Raw genomic sequence first — 20,697 nt, 5'->3', positions numbered from 1 at the left:
TTCAGACTTGCAGGTTCCTTGTCATATTCGGGGCTGCGAGTGGCACTGGGCTGACCCAGAATAAGCAACACTGCAATAAGCAATCTGGTTTGACACCCAGTGTGTTCTTATGGCAGGCACTGGGGCTGGCAGGCAGACTTCACTTCTTCGCTATGGGCGCTGTCAGAGTGAGGGATGCAATTGAATGTCATTCTTCTCACTGAATGCAGAAGAGCTCTTGGGTAAGCAGTAAAACTGTTGGAGCAGAGTACAAGGAAAAGGCATTTGCTGCCTGTTCCCACCGGGCAGTGTCGTCATCGCTGATCTATTTAAGTCATTAGCTTTCAAGATGCTAAGACCAGAAGGAAAAATATTTCTAGCAAATACAGAAAAGGCAAATTGCGTTTAGCAGATTTCCTGTTGGGAGGAGAAGTCACCTATAGATAATAAGCTATTTAGCAACCTCACCAGTGGACAACTGTCCAAAGAACAAAGAAAAAGTTGCAAGCTTGAAATATGCCTGAATTTCCTGAGTGGCATACAGGCAGGAAGCTGTGCTATTATGTTGTGGATGTTTATTCCCAAGAGGCATAAACAGAGCATCATGTCTCCTGGGATCCTAGGCTGACCCGCGGACCAGGCAGTGGGGTTCCTCAGTACTACAAGGATTGTTGAATAGTTGTGCTGCTCTGTGCCTGCTTGCCTGGCCCTGTCCCATCTCCCTTCTGGCCGAAGCCATCCACTGCAGATCCCGGGTGGATGTGGGAGCAGGCAGCAGTGGTGCAGCCTCAGTGCATGAGGGTGTTAAGCTGCCAGCCAGCGGGAAACTCATTTCCTGCACAATTATGAAAACAGCTGATCTGTGGCACTTTAAGAAGGGGGAGAAAATAAAAGACAGGGGAAGGAAGGCCCCAGCTACATAAATATTTACTTTTGCACAATGCCCTAGCCACCTCCTTCTCCTAGGGGCTGGGAGAAGAAGGAACTCCTTGCTGCTGGCTCTGTTACGTGGTGACAGGGGACGGGAGAGCTACCAGTGGGCAGCTGGCAGCTGCAAAGCCAAGAAGAAACTTCCTAGCCTGATACTGCCCTGCTTGGCATCCGATCTCACTGCAGCATCCCACAGCTGGGGATGCGCTGCTGCTCCTCTGGAGCTTGCTTGAGCAACCTGCCTGAGCTTCTTCCCACTCCGTGGTCTTTCTTACATGAAACCAAGCAGCTGAGATATCCCTGCCAGCAGATACCCCCAGGGGTGATCTGCATATAAGGAGATTGAGTGAGCAGCAGTGATGGTGATGCTGACCCATCAGTGGGCCTTGGTGTATGCTGCTTTATGGTGGCGTCTGATGCCAGAAGATGTAAAATAGGATTTAGAGATTTGTTTCATGTAAGTGGCTGATGTGGTAACAGAGGCACTTCAAGCCTGTTCCCCCAACCTGTTTAACCATGGAAATACTGGCTAATCTCACTTCTCAGGATATGCACCACAATTCAGTAAATAAACACAAGGGATTTTGTGTTGTGGGTTATTTCTGCTGCTGGAAATCAAACCCCATCTGTGGCCAGATGTCATCTTTTCTCTTGGAAAGGGACCAAGGTTAAGGAGACAAGGAAGGCGGGTTAGTTAAAATATGTCAGTCTTTTGGGTATAAGTAAAAACTGTAAATAAGAGCCTTTTAACTTGGAAAAGAGCTTTAGAATGGTATGATCAGCTTCAGTTTACTCCAAATGTTGCTCTATGCCATTAAGCTGTTATCAAGTTTTGGTTCAGTTGCAATAGTTTTATGGCTTTAGTGTAGTGGGAACAGTTGTAGCCTTTATGCACCTAAAACATTTTCCCCTGAAATGTTTGCTATGAAGGCTGCAGTATTGTGCAGGAACCTGAGGTTGAAATTGCATGGCAACAAATAACAGTGGAAATGACCTTTTCTAGCTCTCTTCACTGTCTGTTCTGAAGTAATTACTAAATCTAAGGATTTATTTCATGAACAATGCAGGGATTTAAATAAGATGTAGTTTTACATTCTCACTAATGCATCCTTAAACTTAGTAATAAAAGTTAAGCTTTTTTACTTATTTCGTTTTAAGCTGCGAGCATATCTGATTCAGCAGTGTCTTAGGATGATTTGTCAGGAAGAGAAAATAAGTCACATCCTTCTTCCTTTTGGCATTAATAGGGAACTAGAGTAATCCTGTACCCACAATATTATTCTAGTCGTACTTGCATCATAGCCTGGAAATGGTTGTAGTCAATGCAATGGTTTGTAATTACGATGTTTCATCCTTTGAAGTTAGATTAATTCGTGTCACATAGTCAGATCTGCAGAGCTATAATAAAATACATATTTTTTGCTAGTGTTTCTTAGCTAGCCCTCATTTTCTGATCCAAGTTCTGCTGTGGTCATTGAGAAATGAATGGATTTTAGGGCTTTTTCTCCAGATATCCAGCACCATCTCAGCCAGAGAAGTCCTGTCTCACATTTGGTGCTGGTGTGACTGTGTGTTTATGAACATCCTGGTGCACCTAAGGAGTGTTGTTGTGCGTGTGTGCAACAGCAGTCCTGCAGAGCTCAAGCACCTTCATCGTAATCACTGTAGCTGACTCCCTCTGTGAGCTAAGGCTCTCCACAACTATCTGAACCCTTATTCCTGGCTTACATTAGAGAAATCAGCTCCCCCGTAATTACTGTCAAGCTGCAAGATAGGCAGATATGTAAATATTTTTAGGGTCATGGCTCAGCTCTTTATTTTTAATATACTTTGTTATTAGTAATCATTTTTGAAGAGATTGCAAATCCCACCCATAAGTTTCTGTACCACCGAGCCTGCTCAGCCTTGACCCTCTGCTCCCAACAGTATCATTGGATTTACTGTTGATTTCAGCAGGAGTGGTTACAGCGGGCATGAGTGCTTTTGAAAAGCCTTTCCCTGTGTTTTTCTCTATAAAGCCCATCGCCGGGGCTGCCAGATTATATGACACTAGGTTTTTAAAAGACTTAAGAATGAAATCAAACTGATAAGGAGGCTAAGGTGGAGTAAAGCTAAGCAAAGCCAATTTGCTTTCCTTCTGAAGCAAAGCGACTTTCGCAAGGTTTTAATTTTCTCTCACCCAAGTGGAAAAACAATCGATTTGGGTTCATTCCGTGTGTGCACGTTGGGTGTGTGGGGGTGCTGCTCCCACAAAGCCCCCGGGACAACTTCCCCACTGTGTGTGGGTCAGTGCTGGGAGCACAGGGATGGCTGGAGCCCACGCAGGCACTCAGATTCAATTTCTCCCCCTCTCTCATCTGTAGGGTGTGATCTTGGAAAGCATCAGTTATCGCAGGGTTAGTCAGTCATCCTGCCCACCGCTCATCTCCAGTTTTTCACTCTGCCGCAGGTGTTTTTCAAGGCGGAAACAGAAGATGGGTGGGATATAGGAGGTCTGGATCTCCCCCTGGTCTCACTGCACTGACTTTTGGGGCAAAAAAAGGAGGCAAATGAGAATTTCCCCATCTTTCCATGGTGTTACAAGAAAAATCCGTAAAGCATCACATAGCACTCAAGTAATACAGTAGTAAAGCCTTTCTGTAATTACCTGTGACAAAATGGTGCCTTTATTGCCATGCTTACAAGCCATGTTCACCTCTGTCTGCAGATGTCCCCTGAAGCAGGGTGGTCTGTTGCTGTAACAGCAGTGATAAATACTTCACTCTCATGGATTAGATTATTTCTCGTTGAGTTGTTCTCCATTCCAGAGGTCAGCTATACTCACCATCTGACAGGATTTTCTCCCCCTGCATCCCTTTCTTTTGCAATTGGACCAGATCCTTGGTTCTGCAGTGTCAGCTCTAGGAACATTACTTGGGGAGCCATGAAGATGAGCCGTGCTGACGGGGCTGATGTCCCAAGAGCTGCGTTCTGCTCCTACCACCCATTCCAGTGGGCAATGCAAATTTGCCCTCTCTGCTGCCCAATTCTCCTGAGAAGAGAGGCGAAGTGTTGTAATCCTCTGGTAAGCCCTAACACTGGCAGGATTTTTGTGTTTGTTTCCCTCCTCCTGTTTTATTCTCACAAGCCCATAGATTGGCTGTATTCCTCTTAAAAGTTTCTAGGCTGCTATTCATCCGCTTTTAATTAAAGCAATATAGGGAATTAGGGCTTTCATGGAGGTGGTTCTGGTGATGGCTATATGGTGTTTTTATTGGTTTTCTTCCCTTCTGAGTAAATGTGTGGAAGTGCAAGTTTGAGCTCAGGCTTTTTAATTGTTGGGGTGTTAAATTACTACATTATGGTGAATTGATTTCTTTGCAAAGGAAAGGAATGTTCTTGGCTGCTTGCCTTGTGTAGCAGGTCATGTAAGAGAGGAGGGTCCACCGCCTCATCCTTGGAGGACAGGAGGATGTCAAGGACAGATATAAACATGGGCATCAAAGGGCTTTGGGCTGGTGCGGAGACACAGTGTGGCTTTCACGGGACAGCATGAAGGGGACCAGAGGACCCCATCCCAGCTGTTTTTCAGTAGCTTTTGCTTTGCAGGAGGTTGCTGGAGGTGTGGTTTCTTGTGATGTTGGGGCTACAGTAAAAGTGCAGTGGTACAGAGCTGGATGTATGGTAGAGCAAACTACTGATTTTATCCTGCATCAGGCTCATGAAACATGGACTTGTGCAAACAGAGGTTGGTACAGGCAGGGTGTAGGAACCTCCCACTGGCATACAGGGGACACAGTCTGAACTTTTTCTAGGCTCCAGATGTTGAGGAAGCCAGCGAAAACCTCCTTCCAATTATATTGGGTGGGCAAGTGAAGGATTACGGGAGCAGGTCTCAGGCTGACTTAGGGAAGCAGCTGGTTTTTCCACATGGAGTGTTTGGATTACTTCAGGATAGTTTTACAGAGTGAAAGACTCCAGCAGGAAATTTTCAGAAGAGCCTGAGTGTCATTTGACCCCTGCTCCTTTTTTCTGAAGTATCAGTGTGCTCCTACTGCGTTTGTGTATTGGGAAATTCGACTTTTGTTTCAAATTGGCTAGTTATTTTAATACAGTGGAAGGAAAACAGTTATCCCGAGCATCAAGAGCATCAACTTGCTGGCAGGAAGATCTGTGTTTACTAGTGGTTCCTCATGGATAATCCTTTTGAGTCCCATTAACTTCTGTCTCTTGCTTCTGTCATTCTTGCTCGTTGCTTCTTTCCAACACAGGGGCGCAGCTTCTCTTTGCTTCCTTACACCCATGCAGAGCCTTGTGGTGCTGCAGAGTACCCAACGTGGGTGCTTGTATTCTTTCCAAAGTCCTTTTTGTGCTGCTCGTTCTCCTCTCCTCAGCAGCCTGAAGCTGGCTGATGTCTGCCGCAGGATCACAGATGCTGCATATGTTCCTAATCTGCATGTATCTGAGCTGTGTTCTCACTCCCGGCAATGAGACATCATCTCTGATGTCAGTCAGTTTAGTTTGCTTTGCAGTCATACTGCTGCTGGGGCCAGACTCAGCTCTCATTCATGCCTTTTTCATTTGGAAACGTGCACTTCCCATTCTGCAGTGTTTGTCTACTGCAGTGCCTCTAAAGGGCCAGGAAAGAATTTTTCTTTGCAGCTTTTTTTGGTGCCTGTGATTCCTCAGGGAATTTCAGGAGCTGTGCATTTGTTACCAACATAGAGGTACATTTTGGGGATTATAGGATGATCTAAAGCAATCAGCTCCTTCCAACTCCCTGAAAAGAGGTGGTGGTGGGATGGGAGTTGGCATCTTCTCCCAGTAACAGCAATAGGACAAAAAAGAATGGCCTCAAGTTGCATCAGGGGAGGTTCAGGTTGGGTATTAGGAAAACTTCTCCGAAAGAGTAGTGAAGCACAGGAACAGGCTGCCCAGGGAGGTGGTGGGTTCACCATCCCTGGAGGTGTTCTAGAAATGTGTAGATGTACTCTATAACATGGTTCAGTGGGCAATTTGATGGTAGATGGACAGTTGGACTAGATGATCTTAGAGGTCTTTTCTAACCTTAATGATTCTATGATTCTGTGACTTGTTGGAATGACTCAGGATTGAACCTCTTGAATCCCTCCTAGGCAGCGAAGAGTCAGTGTGTCCTTAAAGGTAATGCCCTGCATGCATTCAAAATATTGGAAGTAAATTAGTTTTTTTTAGCACTGAATGTATTTTCAAAACAGCCCTCTTTTTCAAGTAACAGTTATATAATTAAAACTGAAAGCAGTAGATGAAATGCACCTGTCTTATCCTCTTGGCACATGAACATAAATTGAGAAATTGTGAGCTAAACTATGTGGAAAGCAGTGTCATTGATAGAAAAATCAGAAACGTTGCTAAACTACAAAGAAATACCTGTGAAAAAGAGTTGTCTGGTACTTCTGGGTAAATAACGTGAAAAAAAAGGTACTTGAAAGAAGATCTGCATATTAACTCAGAGTGAGTTAAGGATCTGTTTGGGATTCAAATGGCTGTCCTTGAAGAGAGGGTGATGTAAGGAGGCTATGCTAGAAAATGCATATTTATGAAATTCTGAAGGTGGATACGTAAGCTAAGGCTTGATGCAGCCGCAGTAAAGAAAGCAAAAGTCCTTTTAATCCCCCTGTGCTCTGGATCCGGTCTGCAAGCTGAGCTGAGGCTCACTGCACAGAATTCTTTGTCCACTGCTGATCTGCTCATCACCACCTTTCCTCATCGTGTCACTCACCTTGGAGAGCAAAGTCATTGGGACTGACTGTTACTGAAGTGTGTGCAAAGGCAGATTTATTGTTCAAAAGCCCCAGTAGAACTGACCATTAAGACTGTGGATGAATTAACGTTGGGCTGTCCTGTGTTTGTACAGCGTCTGTGATGGTGGGTTCTGCTATGGGAATAAATATTTTGGAAGACAGCTTCAGGTTCCCAGCAGTAGGCCTGCTTCTCTCCATCCTGTCCTTACACCACTGGTGGGCTGTGACATTTCCCCTCTCCCTTTCCACTCTGCTGATCCCAAGAAGAGCCCTGCTTCTGTCCTGCCCAGGGAAAATGTGAGGCCTTTTTCTGCTTGAATCGCCATGGGAAAATGTTACATGGGGTGAGGCTGAATTCTGTCCAAACATAAATAGAGTAGCATACCCCAGAATATCTTTGAGTCTAAATCCTGCTCAGCAGTTGAAAGTCCCAAGTACCAATAAAGTCACTGACTAATGAACATTACTCAGTTCCTTTGGGTGCTTGGCTAGGGGCACTCATAGTTTCCAGTCATACGATTACTTCTTTTTACATTAAGCCGTCCTGTTTTCATTTAGTCTTTCAGCCTTAAAGGAACATTGAGTAACTTCATTCTGCTTCTTAATGGCAAAGTCAAGGGATTCCAGAGACACAGATCTTTTTGATGTCCTTCCCTGCTACCTGGAAATACCTTCTTTATCTGTGGTGCCACTTAACTAACTGTTAATTTTCTATCTTCTTTTCCCTCGCTCTTTCTGGTTCTTTTTTTCTCACCCCTTTTCCACTGGAACTGAAAACATAATTGGGCTTTTCCGAGCTGAAGTGTTTCTCAGAGATATGCAGTAGAGATGAATCGGTACCAAGACATTCGCTCTGCATCCTGCAGAAAAGAGGAAGGGATTAAAATTCCTTTTGCAAATGATCTGAGTAATGATATTAGGGAAAGTCAGCTACAGTTTCTGGATAGTTTAGTCTTGAGTCCTTGTAGAGAATTAAAAACAGCTAACTGCAGGTTTGTCATTGGCCAGGCACACGGAGGACCTCATATTCAGTTCCTTGTGGTGTCTTGCAGAAGTTTACCTTCAGGAATCTGTGTGTCAGTTAACGGAGCGGTCTGTGTAGGTGCACTGCTGGGGGAGATGTGTTGCCTGCTTCTGAAACCTGAGCTGAGGATTTCTCTACCAGAGAAGTAATGGCACTGGACTGTACAAAATCTGTAATTGAAATTTTCTGGGGCGTAGTTTCTGACATAACTATGTACAATAGCTGATATATGCCACAGTCCAATTTTTCGGCCATGCCATGTTGGTAGATTTGCCTTAACTCATTGTGGGCCAATGAGCATTCTGTAAAAGTATTGCCAATTAATGAATTATCTCCATCTGCGGAGTCTAACAGCAAATTTTGGATGACATCACTACACCTCGGATTATAACTAAGGATAAAGGAGAATCCCATGCCCAATTGACCATGGCAAATCCAATTGAAACTGCAAAGGGATATTTTCCCCCCCATTAGGCAGAATGTGATTAATTTCCCATGTGGAAAATTGTTCAAGACAGACGTGCTTGTAAATCATGGCATAAGAGATCCTATTACTGCAAGCTCCATCAAAACCTACTGTGCCTCCCAAAATAGCAATAAGAAGATAATTATATTAACAGCCATTCTTGTTATTTGATGTATGACTGACATAGGCTGTAAGCTTATTTTCTGCCAGATTGGAGTCTCTGTTTAAGGCTGGATGCTTTGGTGGTTGTGGACATTAACAATAATCCTTGGTTTCTGACACTTGAAATTAAAAATATTACAGGAAAGTTTTTAAAATGGATGATTGAAAGCCAATAGGTGCAGATGAGCCCACAGTTTGAAAAGATGCATTCTCCTGGAACAAAGGTCTTAAAAATTCATATCCAAAAAGAAAGTTGTTTTTATCAGCAAAGATTCTCGAAGGAGCTGTTCTAGGATCAACCCAGTATCTGCAAAAGGGGATGTTAGAGTTATAACGAACTTAGCTAGTCACAAAGTTACTGAGGGTATTCAAATTGGGAGCTGACTGCTAAAAGCTGAAGGAGGATCTCATGTTTCTGATGGCAAAAACACAATTTGATGCTGGTAAGTACGAAGCGGTGCAATGGAAGAAGAAAAAGATTCATTGCAATCCAGCAGTGAGGTTTCAGTAGGTTTGAGGATGTTTCCACAAAAGCTACAGCTCAGTAGTCAGCAGCAGCCAGAAGGCCAAACTGGTATTTGAAGGAATTAGACAGAGAGTGGAGAACAAAACACAGAGCTTCAACAGTGGAACAGTTCAGTTCAACAGTGATTTCCTCACATTGTGGGCACCGTGTGTTGCCTCTCAAGAAAGGTCTAACAAGGTGCTGAGAAGGATGACAGAGGGGATAGAGAGGTGAATTACCTTCTGCATGGGGAGAATAAATAGATGAGAAGTCTTCTGTCTGACACAGAATTTTGTGGAATTGTGAAGGATTTGAGAAAATGACGAGGACGTGATTATTTTTGATTCTCGGAATGCAAAAAACAGGTACAGCCTCTGAAATTCGGAAAGCAAGCTTAAAGTGAAAAGGGAGTATGTAATTACATGCCATATGATTAAATTATGAAAGTTGTTTCCAGAGATCTCCACAGGGAATGCACCATCTGCGAGTTCAAGAAAGCACTAGTGCAATTTCTGTAGGATGGAGTCAACAGTGGTTATTATAAACAATTTTTAATTCGGAAAAATTCTGACACCTGATGTGCAGGAATGGGAAATATATGTCAGGAGAATCCTATTGCATGCATCCTGTGCTTTGAATTTCTTCCTTGTTTTTTTCTGACTACTCTTGCTGACAGGGAGCAGGATTACAGATAGATCTTTGACCCAACCGGACGCAACACTCTTACATGGCTGCAACAGAGTGGATTAAATCTTCTGTCCTTTGTCAGTGTGTGGTAACAACTGGTGAAACTGCTGTCTTGAACTGTACCAGCTAGACACACGGGTGGTTATTCTCCATCTAGAAATGCAGGAGATGGCATCTGTCCATTTTCGACCCAGTAGATAGAGACCACAAGTCTGCAGGCTGGACCACCCCAGCGGGGTTATCCAAGGTACCCAGTAGTGGGACTTTATAACTCTGGCCAGACCTGCATAGCACTGCACACCAGGACACAAAGGCAAACAGCACTTGGGGAGCTGCCATTCCGGTGTGGTGGCACAGAGGGAGAAAGACCAGTTTGTTTGGTCGTGTATATTTTGTTAGTAGTCAGTCCCGTTTGGCTGCTCTGTGTCTCCTTGGCTTCAAATGCAATTAATCAGGGCCCGAAAGGGTAGTTATCAGATCACATTCCTAATTCAGATTTCTATGCCTATTCATTTTACTGTTTTTTCTTTAATTTAGCAATAAATTTGGGGTTATTTTTATGTTTTTATATTGCTTGGCCCAGTGATCCTTAATAAAAATAAAAAATAACAAAACATTAGTTTCCAGTCTGCCTTTTTTTCCTTTTTCCTGGGCAGTAAAAAGGCCATATTAACCATGAAAGGGAAATGAAAGCTTGCATAGGGTCCTGCTGTCACCTCGACTGAGGGCACATTTCCTTTCAAGGGGCAAGTAATTGGTGAGAGCATTAATCCCTGAAAGGGGCTTTTTATTCTGCATCTTCCAGTGGGGGAAGCTGCTGTTGCCTGACAGCGCTGTTTTCTCCAGAGTTCAGACGTATGCTCTTTGCATTACCCAGGGGAGGTTCTATCTAGGACAGCAGCTCTGTCTTTCTGAGATGCTCTTGCATACATAAGTGGTGAATCTACTTGCTTGTGGAGGAATCTGGAAAAAGAACTTGGTTTTTTAGGGAATGAGTCTCAGCTCTCATGCAGTTTTAGCAGGCAGTGCTGGTGCTGAGATGAGTGTATTTTGTGTTAAGTGTCATGAGCTAGAAATGGCTGAAATGCACTCATCTGGGAGAGTTGCATGCAACAGAGGCCGGTCATTGTGCTGTAAGCACAGGGGAGGCAGGGAACAGAGTGTCAGAACAGAGAGGGGTAGGCATGGTCAGACCTAAATGTGAGCTGGAAGTCAAAATGCCCTTCTCATCTGCGTACTGTCGGCAGTCCGATGTGCCCTTGCACCTTTGAAATCAACAGCACTTTTATCAGGGATAGGAGCAGGCGCAGAAGAAATACCCACAGTGGACTGTCTTTGTCACACGTTACAAAGATGCCTGGAACCCGAGAATGATGCCCTTGAGATGCTGGCATTGCCTGCAGATGAGCTTCCTGTCTCAGGCTGGCCGGCAGTGGTCTGGTTGTTGTTCAGTGCTTTGCTTCCATGTCTTAGCCTGCTGAAAATTCAGCTTAAAACTGTTCCGAGGTTTAGCTTGAAGGACTCTGGGAGAGCGTTTCCATTTGGAAAGAAAGAACGGTGCTCTGTTTTTGAAGCACAGGAAGTTTGTTTCTGAATACTGCTCTCTGAAACCCGAGCTGTTGATTTCCAGACTCTGACAAGCACAGGCACCTAGTTATATTTGCCGCCAAGCTGTTTGTTTGTTCAATTTCTGTGTTAATTGGTGCCTTCCAGATACCACAGCTGCTCTGAGGAGCAGTATCCCTGCCAATCTGAGTGCTGAATTTCACCTCCTGTAATGCGGTACATGTGTACCTGGCAGCTGACTTAATTGAGGTCTTCCATAGGACAGAATTTTCCCTCTTTTGTGGCAGATTGAGGATTTGTTTTTCATTAGAATAAATGCTTAAGACAGATTTTCTGGCCATGAATGCTAACTTAGATGTAGTTTCCTTCTACATCCCTCTGTAGCAGAGGGATCTGGGGACCGGCTTTATTGCTGCCATTACTGTGTGCTCATTTTGTCATCCTGCAAAGTCATCTTTGTTTCCCTACTCCTCAATTTCTATCTGCAGCATTCCTATAGGAGCATATGCCATAACACCAAGTTATTGCAAGACCTACCTCCTAATAATAATAATGAAAGACTTTGATCTACGTGGTGTGAGTGCAAATATTATTTTATTTGCAGCTTCAACCAGCATAAGGGTGGAGTCTCCCAAGCGGTGTTACTGCCAGTCACACCAGAGGATGTGGCTACGACCTTACTGTGCTTTTCCAGTGTTGTTTGGCAAGGGTGCGGTGCAAACCCACCTCCCTGCAGTGACCTTGCTGCAAGGTCTCCAGCCCCAGTGGACGTATGAGAGATGCTCTGTCAGTGGGGCTGGCGCTGGTCCCAATATCTCTGGCTAAGTGTCACACCAACACGTGCATTGATGGCAAATCTCATAAAAGCTCATAAGACAGTGGAAATGTTTTAATAGGCTCAGTTCATTAAGGCCTGTGCTTTAAAAAGCTGAGCAGGGACCATACGGTCCTTCCAAGACATGACTAGTGTCAGCAAATAGAAGCCTGTTGACTTCATCAGGCCCCACTGAGCCAGGTGTTACATAGCGTGTTTTCTTAAGGCGCAGATAAAAAGTTGGTGTAGTAAGAGGGGCATATTCCAGCTCTTCAGGAAGAGCATTTTGGTTAAGAAATGTGGTACAGATGCATTTGACACTCATTTTTGCACTCTGTGGGGCAGGAGGTGGAGTAGCTGAGATGATGTGAGCATGTTGACTACCAAACAGACAGAGTAAAGCAGGGGCTGCTGGTTCTCAAAATTGTACCAATGAACGATGATTCCTGCAGAGTGTCTGTGGACCACTGGTGATTTGGAGATCACAGGTTAGGAGCCACTAACTACCTGTGTGAAATCAGGCGACTGGTGTCAGCTGATACAGAAGATAAGCCAAGTGTTTCAGCACAAGTGGTGAGATGTGGTTGATGTTTTACTCATTGATTTGGCATAATGTCTTGATAACTTGAGTGATGATTAGGCTCTTCTGCTTTCATATGTTAGATGACTTGGTCCTGAAGTTTTAGACATGGATTTTTTAGAGAACGTTCAGAGAAACAGAGGGTGCAGTCAGTGTCTAAGCATTCAGGTTACTGTCTTGGGGAAGAAATACACATAGGCAAGGCAGATGCTTGTTTGGATCTGCATAAGCTTTCCTGTTTTCCTATGCCTTTTGCTCATGGCATAGTAAAACTTGTGTGCAAAGAGGAGGATATTCCTGCACAACAACCTCTGCACAACAAAACCCTGCCTGTTTCCTTAGGCTGTGTTTCTCATGTTTTGAAAATGTGACTCTCTTTTGGTTCCTCATCTCTGTGGGACTCTGGCTTGCCCTCAGGTGGGTTCCTCCAGGTGAGGGAGTTCCCAGTGATTGCTGGCTGCAGGTGTAAATACTATTCTCCTTCTGCCCTCTGCCAAACTGACTGCTTTCTGCAATTCAAAGCAGTGAACTCTTTGCATTCTAATCTAACAGATGCAACCAGTAATTACAAAAGAGTTTGCTTTCCACATCGAAGAAGCTGAGTTGTGCAGTTCAAGGAGACAGCAATTTCACCATAGAAGCTCAAGGCTTTGCTCACACCCCAGCACTCTGCAGCCATTTCCACAATGGGAAGTTCAATTTTGAGGGATCTGGGATCTTATGCTCCAGTTGAGTTCCTCTTATGTGAGGTAGTTGTTTTGCTTTGTTGTACTTTGACATTTTCCTGTAAATAAGGTGGTGAGTCTCTGTGGATGTCTGGTATGTACCAGTGTAAAGGAAGCCATCCCACTGTAAGAAAACAGTAAGGAGAATTTCATAGCACTTTTGCCTGCCCATCCCAGACCAAATGTACCATTTGCCTGCCCCTCAATTCCTATCTTGCTTTAGAGTGGTGGGAGATTTGCAGCTGGGGCAACTGAAAAGGAGATTACAGAAGCAGCAGGTTGTTTGGGTGATAGCAGCAGGACACGGAGTGGCAAGAAGTAGCTCTTGGCTTATGCAGAGCACTGTACAAACACTAACAAAGCTGTTAGTTTGAGATTTGCACCCTGTGGCCCCCATCTGCCACTTTTGAATTTCAGCATCAGTGTTCATGGCTTTTATCCTTCTTCCAGCTGTGCCAAGTGCTTGAATTCCCATAGTCTGTAATGGCTAAGCTGCTCTAGAGCTGGCACTGTTAGCCCAGGAGGATAAGTAGCCAACCTTACAGTCAGTGGAGGGCAGCCAGGTTCAGAGGTAGAAGTGCTTTGCTGATGGGCAATCAACCTTGTCTCTTGCCTGTCTCTGGTTTCACCTTGTAATAATTAATGTATTTTGCTATCAATTCTAACGGAGGAATATTTCTCTTCCTAGTGATATTATAGTCAAGTCATGTTATTTCCCATGCTCTATTTCTTTTCAGTGGTTTTCTTTAACATTGCATCTTTTGCACATTAGAAGCAGGATCCAAGTACAGAAGGACACCCTCTGTTCCCCCCATATCTCAGCGCCATTTTATTATTGCTTGTGTTGGCTCTCCTGGCAGCCCCATCTGTCTCCATCACCTCTTGTCACCTTTCATAGTAATTTCTGCTGATTAGCAAGGCCTTTATCAACTGAGGCCCTTTGGCAGCCACATTCAGCCAGCAATTCTGACTGTCACGAGTTTCTACTTAAGTCCTTCCCCCTCCCACCAGTGGAAACAGCATGAATCATTTCCCTCCCCTTTCTTTGTCAGGAGCAAATGGCATCAGTGTTAGGACCCTGGCACTGGCTCCCTGACTCCAGGAAATCATGGATGAAACAATCCATGGAAACTGGGATCCCCGTGTGAAAGCGAGACATTATTTTATGAGGAACACACCTCTATTTTGGCCACTGTCAGATTGCCATCTGGTTGACAGTCACACGTACGTCCATGAGAAACATTAAGTTGTTCTTCTACCCCATAGTTTTGTGTAGTTCAGTTATATGTTTTACATTGCAAGGTGGCAGTGCATATTTAAATGCACCATTTGGGAGTTACGTTGCATGACAGGTACTTGAGAGCTCTGTGGGGCTCTGGCGTGGATTTCACAGCGTAAACAGGTTGAAGAGTCATATCTGATTGCACATTTACACTTCTTCGGTGTATAAAAGTAAGAACAGCTATGCGTAAGTAGTAGAAGCCTTCATAAAAATACTTTAGCCACTAAATGGTGTTAGTTACACTGGGGAAGGCTGCTTAGCCCAAAAGGAGAAGCTGTAACTGCACCTTGTAAGTAGACTCTTTAGGAATTCAATCTGAAGTTGAATACATTGCTTGGCAGTTTGCATGAAGACCTTGTACATCTCCAGTTCTTGGGTGGAAAGAGGAGAGAACCAGCAGCACAGTAACAGAAACATCGAGAGGCAGAAACAAGAGCCCATTCCTGCTTTTAGGAGACAGCTGACTGATGGAGTCTCCACAGCTGTAGTTTCTATAGTTGGAGGCAGCAGATGTCTTTATAAACATAAATCAGATGAGACATTATAGTATTTTTAACATGCCTATTTGTATTCAGGCTGTCCATTGTTGACTATTTATCATATGGTTTGCTTCTCTTAGAGCCCTCTGAAGTGCAGTGACTGCTTTAGGTGGAAGATTAGATGTGAACGTGCATTTATCCATTGGCCCCTTTACATTGTGTTTGGACACTCCCTAACCTCTGACAGAGAGGCTGGCAGTGTTCAGAGGATACCTTCGAGCTTGCAGAATCAGCAGCTGCCAGATTGGCGGTCTCTGAGACAGCTTTCTTCTTCCCACTTTGTGTACCCGCTGTGTGCAGGGGAGGAAACTGGGTCCTATGGGAGAAGAGGTGTGTGGTCATGGAATTAAAGGCTACATCTCTATATACACAGATGAAGGGATGACTTAAGATGTCCCCTACAAAGTTAAACCTGATACTTTGCCTCTTATCCACATTAATTTCCTAGGAATAATATTTTCTTTAAAGAAAAAAGGATAAAAATAAATATTGTCATCCTGCACTAGCAGCAGGACTGGAGCCCTATTTCTTCCTCATGTCTCTCTTTCCCAGTGCTGCTGTCTGCTGTGTTCTTCCTACACACATTCTCTTCATCCTTGGCCTGGTCTGAGCCGTGTGTGTAGGTAAATGAAAGTGGTGTATGAGGTAGTGCTGTCTTACAGCCCATAGCTTCCAAATGGAGCCTGAAGTAGGGCTGTGGTGCCTGAGGAGTGTTAGAAGAGGTGAAGTAAAATTCATTTTGTCATTGAGAGAGGAAGCAGCTCTGGGATGTACTAGTGTATAAGCAGGCCCCTTCCTTAGAGATGTGGAAACTACCCAGAGGAAAAGCCAAGCAGCACGCAAAGCAGCACACCGCCCTTGCAAGGAAATTACCCATTTAGAGCCACCACAGGACTTCCCGCTTCACTTCAGTGCTGCTCAACGTACTCCCATCCGCTGCCTCCCCAAGATTTCCTTTCTGTGGGCTCTTACAAGCCGTACTCTGCTCTCTGCCTGCTGCTTGTTGCTTTATCTCACTACCAGGGTGATCCTAGCTACCTTGTTAGTCAGTGCTTTCCCCTGCCAGGGGTCTGCATCCAGCTGCAGCCACTGGGAAAACATAGAGGAGCATACAGCCCTGAAGAAATGGGAGAACTTGAGGGAACAGTAGGAGTTCATACATGGTCTGTGGTGTTTCCTGCTGTGTGGTCACGATGGATTCAGCCAAGCTTCTGTTGGTGTAGCCTTTCTTCCCAGAGAAGGGGAGAAGCTGCGCATTTGGGAAGCCTTCCCTCCTTAGCAATGTGCCTGTACCCCAGCAAGGAGGCTTCTGTGCCCAAGCATCTTCATATTTGCCTGGTCAGGGTCCATCCCCGCTGCCCATCAGAACAAGATGTGCTTTCTGACCATCCTGGTTTCCTTCTTGGTTTTTTTTTCTTGGCAATGCTGATCTGAGTTATTTGGCCCTCTCCAGATCTCAGTTCTCAATGCTGTGGATTGGGCAGCCACAGATCTGCCCCACAGCCCCTGCATAGCCTTTTCTAGCTTTTAGTAGAAGAGTGAAAATTCCCTTTTTCTGAGGGATAAAAGTGGAAGCACCTCCTGGGCTTTGCTTCATCTGAACACCACAGTCATCCTGATATTTTCCATATCCATTTAAGGACTGAATGAAGACTTATCATATCCTGGGGTCTTTTTTGTACTCTGTGTTTAATATAACGTTCTTTATTATATTTATCTTGTTTCTTATGTCTGAGACTTTCATTTATTATGCTACTTTGAAGACTGGGCCTCCCTGTAAACTGTCTTTTTAGGAAAATTGAGTCACATTTGCAGTAGATCTTCAATGTGTTTAAGTCTTGGGTTCCCTTATGTTTTCATACAGTCACCAGTTCTACTTTTGACTCATGGCTTGAACTGAAAACAGAAAAGCCAAAAAGTGCAAATGTTTCCAAAATGTCCCTTATTCTTTGCAGTGTATTTATAAAAGTTGTGAAGAAATGCAAAAGTCTCCCACAGCAGCATTTCTGGAGGAGGGAAGCAGTCTGTTCTCTACCCCATGCCCCCTTCTAGGAAAAGAGCCTTACTGCAGTTATGCACTGCAAGTACATTGTGATCCTGGAGAAACTAAGAAATATTTTCTAAGTAGGGATGGTTCTCGCCATTTGTTCGGGATAGAAGCAAGAAAGCAGCAAGGTTTTGGTGTATCCAGCATCAGGCAGTGCAGGGAGGTAGACATGTAGCAACCATTGCTTAAATCACATAAACGTGGATGAGTGCCTTGGATGTGTATTGAAGGTTTCCTGTGTGCTGTGCTGTTACCTCCAGGCATCACATCCTACAGGGATGGCTCAGCGCCAGCCTTGTGGTGAGATAACCACATGGAACCAGAGAGATTGGTGGCACTCTGAAATGATGACTTCAGAGGACAAACTGACTGATGGGTTTGATCCTGAAATCAACTCTGATAAGGCACTTTGTCCTGTCTGGGACAAAAGGCTTTAACAGTTTACAGAGTAGCAGCCGGGACAACGAGGAAAGGCAAACAGAAGGGGCAGAGCCTAGGAGGGTGCAGAGCCTCTGTTACTGGGCTGTTAAAGGCAGTGGTGTCATTTACCTCTCAACTTCTGTAACCATGACAAAATCAAAACCACATATTCGGATTTGGGATCTGATTTCATCTCGTAGCTCATTTTCATATCCCACCATCTATGGATTAGTATCTCTCTTGCCTGCTGGCAGAAGAAGTTTGGATCAGGAGGTGGTATATATGCCTGCGGTTTTTTTTACATAGACATTTCATGGATTAAATAATGCTGGCAGATACTGTTTCTGCACCACAAGGATAACATATAATTTATTCTTGTCTCAATACATTAAAAGAAATGTAGCACAAAAGAAAAAGAGAAGAAAACCACCAAAAAAGGATATGAAGATAAAATCCCTTAGAGCCAAAAAAATACCAACTCCATGACATCCTTGTATGTGGGGAAACTCAGCTCCTCGATTATTTTGATAAACTGTGTTACAAGTAGTATAACACAAAACCCAGCTATTTGTTTAATCTTAGCTGACTTGCAGAGATGTCATCCATTAAGGATGCTGAGGTTATTATTTTTTCACTTTAAAGAACAAAAAAAAGAGCTTGTTTGTTCTTCTTATTATTTGGTTTCCCTCTGTAGGTTTATAAGGTATCTATCACCCAAACCTCGTTCCTTGTGCACTGCTGCTCTGTGTGCAAGGCTGAGAGCAATGCCATGGGAGGAGACTGGGTGGGCAGCAATGGGGTTGTGATGGAGCACTGGTCCCAACATGCCAGAGCAGCACCGTGGTGGAAGTGACTCATAACTTAATATCAATGTGCTCCAGCATAACACCAGCACTGAACAGTAACCAAATTTTGTTCACATTATTTGCAAAATAATGTAAAAATATACAGCTGTTTGCTATCCAAAGTGGAGGTGATGTTCCTAACCCCCCCCCATTCTCTGTTTCCTCCTCAGGTAAGATCCTGTTCCGGAGGAGCCATGTCCGAGATGTAGCTGTGAAGAGGCTGAAGCCCATTGATGAGTACTGCAGGGTAAGGAGCTCCAGGGGAGGGTGTAGAAGAGCTTCCAGGTGTCTCACAGCCATCAGCTGCACCACACCTTTCTCCACGTTCACTACCAAGAGCTTCATCTGTATTGAGCCCATCGCAGGAGGAGGAGGTGTCTTCTTTAAGCAAATATGGTCTGTCCCAAACACCAAGATTAATGAAGCTGCTGTGCTGCCCATCTGAAGCACCATGTTGGTGCCTTATTTAATCAGAAAAATCCATAAGCACAGTATCTTCATATAAAAGCGGATTATATTTCTACTTCAACCTTGATGAATGCAAGAGTTCAGTAGGGAAAGAGCCATAACAAAGACGGCATTTTCTTCTTCCCCTGCCTATCTGTGCTGCAGGAGGGAAATTTCAGGTTTGCACAGCACTAGAGATGGACCGGCGGATTGCAGAGGTGTTTTCTTGTAAGAAGTGAAAGCCTGGAAATTTATGACAGGACAGAAAAGCCTGCTGTGTGGAAAAGAGGGTTAAGTGACCTGGTCTTTCCTTTCCAGCTTAGACTTCATGATTCGATCATAATTGATCCTCAGACAGCAGATTAAAAGTTATTTCTAGGCAGGACTGATACTCGATTTTTGGAGAGGTATTGAGCATGTCAGCATATAATTTAAACCCCAGACTTCCTCTTTTCATTCCCATGAGGTTTTCTTTCCATTTTTAAAAAGTCAGAAGACCACGTGGAGGGGAAAACCTCTGTTCCCAGTCAGACATTTGCTCATCCACAATGGTGAGCAGATCCCTGCAGAGCCTGGGGCACACTGCAGGCAATGATGACATGGCTCCAGCAAACCCCTGCCTTCTGCCTCACCCGGGCAAGGAAGCTGTAAGCGAAGTCTTATCACATGAGATCAGGCTTTCTACACAACAATTAACATGCTGTCTTCCTGCTGACAGCCAAGTGGCTGCTTCAAAATGGTCCCACCGCCTCGCCAGCCTCCCTCCTTCAGACAGGAACTGCCCGCGACGCAAGCAGCCAGGACGAATGTCAGGGTTCACCCAGCAGATGCATGGCAGAGAAAGCAGTGATTTACTTGGTAGGGAGCCCCTGCCCCAGGCTGGAAACTGCTTATCTGGGACCCCATTGTCTGTGCCCAGACAGCCCCAGCCTGGCGCTGCCCTGCCACTCACCTCCAAGGAGCACGGCATCACAAAGCTGGTGCACATGGGTCTTAGTGGGACCTGTGAATAGGGTCACATCCCCCTCTTCAGCATAATTTCCTTTTTTTTCCTACCTTTCTTTGCCTGTCCAGTGAATGTTTTGACTCATTAAGAATTGCACAGTGCTGTAGAGGAGGAGGATTGCTTTGAGAGGTTAATCCTGCTCGTCTGAAAGAGGAGCACAAAGTTTATGTCAGAGTCACAGAATGACTTGGGTTGGAAGAGACTTTAAAGATCATCAAGCTCCAACCAGCTATCATGGGCAGAGTTGTTCCATGCTGGTCCTAAAATGAGTAGGCAGACAACAAGCTTAATTTTAAAAAAAAAAAAAAAAAAAAAAAAGGGAATGATGTGGGTGTAGTTGATGGAGAAAATCTGATGTGAGAGAGTGAAATGAATACATGAGACAACAGGGCTTTGTCCACTGGAATCTATGAGGATATAGAGGAGTCAGGCAGCTTCAGATGCAAAGTTTGTGGTAATTTTTTTGCGAGATGAGGACTCTATCCATTTCACCTGGAAAGATGAAGCACAAATGAGCCATGGGAAATGCATGGGGCGAATGTTCGACCATTTGTTGTTTTGTTGTCTCTGACAGAGCACAGCAATTTGCATGGCTGAGAAGCACGTCTGACTTCTGGTTTGATGTTTTGTGGCTCCTGCTGCGGGCATGGGACCAAGGACAGGCAGGCAAAAGCTGTCCCACACTTTGTGGGACGCTGGCAATATGGGGAGCCCTGCAGAAAGTATTGACCAACAGCATGGGCCTTGTGGCCCTGCAGGCCTCTTGGGTTCTTTGCTGCTGTGTGCCAGCTGAGGGCATGGTACCATAGAGATACCCAGGCCAGTGTTTTTGGTAAAGCCTCGGGAAGCTTTAACGTTATGATGAAAAGTGGAGTGGGACATACAGAGAAAGATTTCCAGGGCATTTCTCT

The 20,697-nt window shown here is 44.6% G+C and overlaps 1 protein-coding gene across 2 annotated transcripts in view; it reads left to right on the top strand.

The window, feature by feature from the left end:
• SH3PXD2A (SH3 and PX domains 2A) overlaps positions 1 to 20,697 on the top strand; it is a gene marked incomplete at both ends in the record, with an annotated part of 225,476 nt that overhangs the window by 76,136 nt on the left and 128,643 nt on the right. For both annotated transcript variants that reach the window (XM_079536101.1, XM_079536100.1), the window contains one exon: positions 18,504 to 18,580. In XM_079536101.1, coding sequence (XP_079392227.1) covers positions 18,504 to 18,580 — 77 coding nt within the window. The remainder of the gene's footprint in view (positions 1 to 18,503; positions 18,581 to 20,697) is intronic.

This window comes from Tetrao urogallus (genome assembly GCF_951394365.1).
Source record: "Tetrao urogallus genome assembly, chromosome: 5".
In the NCBI taxonomy this organism is placed as follows: Eukaryota; Metazoa; Chordata; class Aves; order Galliformes; family Phasianidae; genus Tetrao; species Tetrao urogallus.
The sequence above is the reverse complement of the archived record's forward strand: the minus strand, read 5'-3'. Positions and strand labels throughout refer to the sequence as shown.